This window comes from Fukomys damarensis, unplaced genomic scaffold (assembly GCF_012274545.1).
Source record: "Fukomys damarensis isolate Sample0158 unplaced genomic scaffold, DMR_v1.0_HiC HiC_scaffold_34, whole genome shotgun sequence".
Lineage (NCBI taxonomy): Eukaryota > Metazoa > Chordata > Mammalia > Rodentia > Bathyergidae > Fukomys > Fukomys damarensis.
Genome location: NW_022900946.1, coordinates 20,532,602 through 20,540,450, shown reverse-complemented (window position 1 = coordinate 20,540,450; position 7,849 = coordinate 20,532,602). Strand labels below are relative to the sequence as shown.

Here is a 7,849-nt window from a genome sequence, read left to right as displayed (position 1 = left end):
CCCCGGGGGATCCTGTCGGGGTCCTTCAGAGTTGCCCTTCCAGAACATTCCGTGAACTTTTGATGCGCTATCTCCACCCCCATCCCCATGGCCCCGCCGGGGTAACCCCCTCGTCCCTCTCCCTGCGATGTTCTGGGATGGACTGCGTCGGGGCAGGCCCTGGAGCTGAGGGAGCAGAGTGGTGAGCAGGGCTCTCCCCAGACCAGCTTTTCAGTCCACCCTGCCAGGCCCCCAGATCCATTCTGTACACTTTGGGCTGCTCAGGGGCCCCCCGGGAAGTTGGAACCATTTCCCAGGGGAGCTATCCCGTCCTCCTGCCCCCACTGTGCCCAAGAGTGGAGACTTTGGTTTTGGCTGGTCTGGTTGGGGCTCGGAGAGTTTCCACAGAGGACCTTGAGGCACAGAAGACAGCACTTAGTACAGCCCCGCAGGACACCTCAGGGAGGGCCCACGTGTGCCCAGGTGGCCAGCCTTGCTCCCAAGACAACGAGTTCTCTTTTGTCCGTGGCAGGTTCCACGATGCTTCTAAATGGACTGTCCAGTTGGGTGAGCTCACTCTCTACCCATCCATCTGGAACCTACGAGCCTACCTCAACCGGTACAGGGTGATGGACATCTTTGTACATCCCGGAGCCATAAGACATTCCCATGACATCGCCCTGCTGAAGCTGGCCTCCCCTGTCACCTACACCAAGTACATCCAGCCAGTGTGTGTGCAGGCCTCCTCCTCCTCCGTGTTCCTGCACCGGCCCGACTGCTGGGTGACCGGCTGGGGGGTACTCCACGAGAATCTGAGTGAGGCCGGGAGAGACGGGCTGGGGTGGGCGGGCACTGTCCTGGTCTCCTGTCCCAGCCACGCCATGCTCAACAGCACCTCTCTGGTCTCGGGCACCACTGAGCCCCCTCTGCCTCCCTGCTCGGCATCCACCCTACCCACTCCTCTCCTGTCCATCCCAGCCATCTTTGCAGACCTGGTGGCTGAAGGCAGAGGTACAGGGGCGTCCAGCTTGGCCAGTCCTATGTGCCCCGGCCAGCAGGGTTGGGGATCGGGCAGATTTCTGGGGAAGCTTCAGGCCTTCATTTCTTTACACTGAGATTTAATTCACGGCCCATACGATTTGGAAGAGAATAGCACTGAAGTGAGTTGAAGTCAGTGATTTTTAGTATATTCACCTAGTTGTGCAGCCATCAACCCTGTCTAATGGTGTAACATTTTCGTGTTCTCAGAAACAACCCCTCACCCCCCAGTCATCCTCTCAGTGGCCCAGGTTCCCCAGGCCGTTCGCTCCTGGCCACGTGCAACCTGATTCTGTCCCTGTGATTTGCCTTGTCTGGACCTGCGGAGTCATAGAGGAGGCGACCTTTTGTGTCTGATTTCTTTCCTGTGATACAGTGTCCTCAAGATCAGCCCTCTTTATGGCTCACCATATCAACCTCCCTATTCTTTTCTTCGTTCCTTTTTTTTTTTTTTTAATGTGCCATGTTTGCCTTACCTAGTGAGTTCGCAGCACTGTGCCATCAACTTATAGGAGAGCTTCATTCCCACTAAGCAGTCACTCTTCGTGGATCCTCCCTGAAACCCCTGGAAACTACTGAGCAGCTTTCGGTCTCTGATTCAGCTCTTTTGAGTATTTCATATAAATAGCTTCATACAGTATGTGGCTCTCTGGGCCTGCTTTCTGAGATCAGTGTTTCCAAGCTTCATCAGTATTAAAGCAGGTATCAGAATTTCATTTCTTTTTATGGTTGAATAGTATTCCCTGCATGACACAATTTATTTATAACCCAGTTTTTTTGATCCATTCATGTGTTGATGGACGCTGGGCTAATTTCTACCTTTTTGAGTATTGTGAATAGTTACGAACATTAACATAGAACTTTTTCCTTGAACACCTAATTTCTGAAAAGAAACCAACTGTATATCTGTTGAGTTCCCTTGTACTGACAACTGGATTCTCTGCTGCTGTTTACACGTTTCTGTCTGTGTTTTCCTAGTTTGGTTATAGTGTGTCTTCAGGTGGTTCTCTTTCTGTTGGCCTTACTTGGAGTCTCTTCAGCTTCTTGTATCTGTTCTTTCATGTATTTCATCAAATTTGACCTTTTTGTGGGGAGGAGGTACAATCAAAAACTCTCCAGAGCTAGGCATGGTGGTGCATGCCTGTAGTCCCAGCACCTGGGAGGCTGAGGCAGGAGGATCACCACAAGTTCAAAGCCAGCCTAGGCTACAGAGTGAGTTCAAGGTCAGCCTAAACTACAAAGCAAGAGCCTGTCTCAGCGACCAAAACAAAATACTCTCTGCCTCCTTAGTTACTCCTTATGTGGACTTTGCTTAAGAAATCTGTCCACCAGTGTGGGCAGGGGCTGTCATCTCCCATTCATTGCACATCCAGGGAAACCAAGTTTCCGGTGGTGCTACAGCAGCTCCCATAATAAGGTCGATTGTCCTTGTTGGGGGGGTGGTCCCAAGGGGTCTCCTGCATCACCACCATAGAGGGTGTCCTCTGTCCCGACCCTGCCCGGGATGGCAGGGGGGATGCTAAGGTCTCCTTCTGTGCCTTTCCTACCTACAGCACCTGTGCCACCTCCCTACCACCTCCGAGAAGTGCAGGTCACCATCCTGAACAACACCAGGTGCAACTACCTGTTCACAAAGCCCATTGTACTCAGCAGAATCAAAGAGTCCATGTTTTGTGCTGGTGCTGAGGATGGCAGCGCAGACTCCTGCAAAGTAAGTCCCCCCCAAAAAATCAGGAAATCCCACCTTTTCCCAACCATGGGCTTGAGGTTCCTCCACCCAAATGAATCTGGAATTTATTCATAGAAATCAATTGCACTCTTAGCTGGAGTGCCGCATGCCTATAATCCTAGCGCTCTGAGCGGCTGAGGCAGGAGGACCACAAGTTTGAACCCAGCCTGGGCAACTTTTAATGACTTTGTCTCAAAATAGAAAAAGGGATGTAGCTCAATCCCTAGTAACACACACAGATGCAGTCAAAGAAGATAAATCAGTTGCAGTCCTTAGCCACCCAGACTACACCATATATTTCTCATTTTCTGTTAATGGTGCCTTTTTATGGTCTTGTCACCTCTGGAGGTAAGAGAACCTGACCATATCTGTAGATGTGGAAACTGAGGCTCCATTACTGCCAGGGGAGGCGCCAGCTGCTTTCCTTCCCTCTACGCTGGGCTACCATGCCTTGCTCCAGGCTGGGCTCACCCGTGCTCCTCCACAGGGGGACTCAGGAGGACCCTTGGTCTGCGACCTGGATGGGCTGTGGTATCAGATTGGAGTCGTGAGCTGGGGAGTGGGCTGCGGTCGCCCCAATAGGCCTGGAGTCTACACCAACGTCAGCCAGCACGCCCACTGGATCCAGCAGACCATGGCCCACGATGGCTCGCCCAGGCTAGAGCTCTCCCTGCTGCTGTTGCTCCTTACTCTGCCCTGGACTCCTCGGTGTGTGGGCCGCACCTGAGCCCACACGACCTAGGGAGATGCAGCGGGGATCGCAGCGCTTGTAGCCCCCTCCACCCTGTGGATGCCCCTTTATTCTGTCCCCTCTGTCCTGTTTGCTAATAAACTTGTACATATCTGAATTCTCTTCACAGAGCTCTGTAGGGACCCGTTGGTTTCCTTGACCACTTTGTTCAACTGTGATGCATCCAGCCTCAGTCCCATCCCAGCCTCTAACCTTGTCCAGGTTTTAGTTGCAAATGGCAAGACCTGCTGTGATTAATTTGTTCCAAAAGATGATTTATAGAAGGGTGGCTGTGGCCCCAGGGCATCTGGGGCCTGGGCAGACTTGGAGTGCGGGTGCTGGGGAGCATTCCAATGTGCTTCATCACATGAGTAGGGAAGGGTGGTGTTGTTAAAAAAAGAAGCCGGGCGTCGTGGCGTACACCTGTAATCCCAGCATTCGGGAGGCTGAGGCAGGAGGATCGCTGAGAGTTCAAGGTTACCCTGGGCTACGTAGTGAGTTTGAGGTCAGCCTGAACTACATAGCAAGTGTGTTGTGTTTTGTTTTTTTAAAAAGAGTGTGGGGCTGGGGATTTAGCTCAGTGGCACCGTTCCTGCCTCACAAGTGAAAAGTAGGTCCCAAGTTCAATCCCCAGTACGGAAAAAAAAGAGTGAAGCCTAAAGGAGCTGGACTTAGTTGGCTTGGGTTTCTGGGGGAAACTCTTTCCTGCTTCCCCAAGGTTCGAACGTGCTGGGCATTTTTCAACCAGTTGCAGCCTTTCCCTAGAAAGAGCCAGTTTTTCCGCGAGAACCCATCTCCTTGACCCAACTCTTGTTTGTAGATCTCCAGCCTCGCCCTGCACTCCAGACTGCACCTCCCAGCTCCCAGCTGTCCCGCTTGCTCCCCGCAAGGTCTTCTCTAAGTCTCCAGGGATGATTGTGTCGAAGTCCCCTTGCTTCTCATTGCTACTAGTCCTGCACCACTGGCCCTGCCTCCCTCAAGCCATCCAAGAGCAGCCCGGCCTGGGTAACAGAAGCCCGTGAGGCCTAGGGAAGGCAGGAGCCTGCTTCCTTCATTCCTGAAGCACTTTAGCCTTTAGCACTGTTCTGAGCTCCGCACGGTTCACTCAGCTGGTCTTCACATGACAGCCTCTGAGGTGGGCTTCGAGGGCGAGGGATGTTGGGGATGTCGGTTTGAATAATTATCCCAAGGGCTCAGTGCCGGAGGGAGGGAGCGCTTAAGCCCAAACTCTAAAGAGCTAGTAGCTGATCTTTGTTTTCTTTTGCAGTACTAAGGAGCGAATCGAAGACTTCACCCAGGCCCAGAAGTAGTCTTGAGTGTGGTACTAAACTGGACAGCAGAAATCAAGCCTAGAGTCTCCCTCTCTCCACCCTCACCCAGGTTCTGAGTCTGGGTCACCGTAGGATTCCCCCCTCCATCCCTCAAGCTGACCCCCACCCTTCTGCCCTGAGCAGCCCCATTCACTTGTTCCGGGCTCCTCTGTGCCAGCTCTGTTCTGTCCACTGCAGCCTGTTACAGACTGAATGTTTGTGTCCCCACCTAAATTCCTATGCTAAACTCCTATACTCCTTACTTTTCATTATCGTAACAAAATACCCGAGACAGGATAACTTTATAAAGAAAAGAAGTTTATTTAATTCACAATTTTGCAGGTTCAAGGGCATGGCACTGGCACTAGCTCAGTTCTGGCGACAGCCTTCTTGCTGACAGAGTCCTAAGGTGGCGCACAGTATCGCATGGCAAGAGACAGGAAGCCTACGTGTCTGTCTGTGTGGTATCCCTCCTATCCTTACAAAACCACCAGGATTCAATCATGGGGACTCCTCCTAAGGACCTAATCTAATCACTTCCCAAAGGCCTCACCTTTAAACACCGTAGTGGAATTAAGTGTCCACTCTTAATTCCGTCAGATTTTGTGGATTAAATTCCTTCATGAGTTTGGGGCCAGAGAACAACTATATTCAAGCCATAGCAGGCCCTAATCCTCCGTGTGACATTATCTGCATGTAAGGAAGAAGCTGAGGTTAAATGGGGTCATAAGCATAGGGATCCGATCTAATAGGATCTCAATCTCTCTGCTTTACAGAGGCGGCGTAACAGGCTCGGAGGAGTGGCCTCAGGATGAAACCTACCTACAGCACTTTGATCTAGGACTTCCAGCCCCTAAAGCCTTGAGAACAAATTTCTCTTTGAGCCACCCACCCTGTGGTATTTGATGATGGGAGCGCAATCTAATACAGGAGTGCCAACCAGGCCCTGCCTTGTGAATCAGGGACAAATCAACCTCCTCCGGCACATGTCAAAGTACAAAGCACGACCATGACAAGGTCCCGGAGGGGCCATGGCTGAGGGGAGGGAGGGTCCTCTCTCCCAGGACGTGATGGAGAAAGGGCTGAGGAGCAAGAGGTTGCTGATAAGGCAGCAAGAGGCCACAAAACCTTGCAGGTGAGAACCTAAGAGAGGATTCTCCACCTCTGGGCACCATTCTGGTCCCAGACCTCCACTGGCTCTGAGAAGGGCAGTTGCTGCCCTGTGCCCAGGTCTCCTGGCCATCCCAAATCAGAGCGAACTGTTTCCCACGGGCACACCTGCTTCTGTCTGCGCGAGAAAGGCGTGCTGCTGGCTTCGAACCCGTCACTTCCACACGGAGCTCTTACAGGCACAGGACCCAAGAGCGGGTGGCCAGGCCGGGGTCTCTGTGTGGGGTCAGCAGGCCAGGTTTGTTCGGGGACCAGGATGTGAAGTCAGGAATTGTGTGGGGCCGGCCAGCCAGGCCGAGCTGGGATTACTGGACAGAACAATAGAGCTTAGAAGCTCCAGTGACGAAGCAAGGAGGCAGGATGAGGTTTAGAGATGAGCTGCCAAGGATCCTCCCGAGCACAGATCCCTTCCCTCCCGCGGTTCTCAGCGCCTAGTATCCTTTTCCTGCCACCTCTCAAGTACTGCTCAAAGCATCTTTGTTTGAAGTCGGTCAGGTGAAGCCACAGCCCCGCCTTGGCCCTGGTAATTACCCCCTGGCCAGGCCTCCACCCCCTCTGCCCTTTAAGCCCCCAGGCCCTGCCCTAGCCCAGTCAGGAGAAAGGGCACCGGGCTCCGAGGGTGAGAGCACGGTCCAGGGCTTGCTGGGGCGCAGCAGTGGCAGCTGTCAGGAAATATAAGAGAAGGGTGGGCTGGAGGAAGAGCCAGAGGGGTCCACATCCCAGGGGGAGGTCTGCATCCCGGGGGGGGGGTCCTAGTCACTGGGGCCTGGGCAGAGGGAAGGGTACAGAGTCCGGGTGGCAGGCAGTCGTCCAAGCCAGGAACGGAGGGCACACAAAGGGTTATGGTGAGCGGGGTGGGGTGTTCCCCAGGGCTAGGCACTCTTGTCTACTCCCTGCCGGCTTCAGAGACTCCAAGCCCTGGGCACTGCTACCCTTATCCAGCCCAGTCCTGAAGGCACAATGAGGGGTGTTTCCTGCCTCTGGGTCCTGCTCCTGCTGGTGCCAGGTGAGTGGGGTGAGAGTTAGGAGTGCTGGCCACAGGGCGCTTGGCTCCAGTTTGCCCACCTCACCCCTCTCGGCCTGGTTCCCCTTCCGCACCCTTCAGCATTTTAATCTCATTTCCGAGTGTCCAAATCCTCTCAGCCACTGACCTTGAGCTCTCCAAACTCAAATATGCTGCCCCTGTATAGGGCCTAAGAGTCCCACCCTTCACCCCACAGTGCTCTGAGGAGGCTAAATCAGGTGACCAATTTCCCAGAAGCCTGGCCAGGGATCGGTGCAACTAAATATGTTCCACTTCCTTCCTGATCGCTGAGCTCCACCTTCCGCATGTTTGTTATCTGACACCAGTCCCTTCCCTGCTTCCTCCGGCAGGAGCCGCTTGGACACCGGTATCTGCAGGTAAGGAAGCCTCAGGACCAGTTCCTCCTGGACCTTGGCCCCGTCTCTCTACCTACACCTGCCTCCCAGGCCCTGGCTCTCCAACAGCCCAAGCTGTCCCCTCACAGCCTGCGGCCAGCCCCACGTGTCCAGCCGGATCGTGGGCGGCCGAGATGCCCAGGACGGAGAGTGGCCGTGGCAGGCGAGCGTGCAGCACCGTGGGGCGCACCTGTGTGGGGGATCCCTCATAGCCCCCCAGTGGGTGCTGACAGCAGGGCACTGCTTCCCCAGGTCAGCTCCCACCCAAAGCCCATGCAGATCACCGGGGAAACTGAGGCCTGCGGAGTGGGGTGCAGGGCTGGTGGCCCCGACATCCAGGGGGAGGACGGTGGTGTCACTGGCTGCATCTCCTGTGGCGCAGGCAGGTGCCGCTGGCCGAATACCGTGTGCGCCTAGGGGCGCTGCACCTGGGCCCCACATCGATTCACGCACTCTTGGTGCCTGTGCGGCGGG

The 7,849-nt window shown here is 54.4% G+C and overlaps 2 protein-coding genes across 2 annotated transcripts in view; both read left to right on the top strand.

Moving 5' to 3' along the window:
• Positions 1-61: 61 nt before the first annotated feature.
• On the top strand, positions 62-3,909 carry LOC104847927 (serine protease 41-like). Its single transcript, XM_010603565.2, has 4 exons — positions 62-181; positions 512-795; positions 2,571-2,728; positions 3,234-3,909. The coding sequence occupies exons 1-4, from the start codon at positions 63-65 to the stop codon at positions 3,471-3,473; spliced, it is 801 nt and encodes a 266-aa protein (XP_010601867.1). The 5' UTR covers position 62; the 3' UTR covers positions 3,474-3,909.
• The window catches only part of Prss33 (serine protease 33), a 6,697-nt gene continuing 1,501 nt past the window's right edge, over positions 2,654-7,849 (top strand). The window contains exons 1-6 of the mRNA XM_033758638.1: positions 2,654-2,728; positions 4,297-4,611; positions 4,744-6,962; positions 7,331-7,357; positions 7,465-7,627; positions 7,758-7,847. Of these exons, the coding sequence (XP_033614529.1) occupies positions 6,917-6,962; positions 7,331-7,357; positions 7,465-7,627; positions 7,758-7,847 (326 nt within the window). The 5' untranslated portion in view covers positions 2,654-2,728; positions 4,297-4,611; positions 4,744-6,916. The remainder of the gene's footprint in view (positions 2,729-4,296; positions 4,612-4,743; positions 6,963-7,330; positions 7,358-7,464; positions 7,628-7,757; positions 7,848-7,849) is intronic.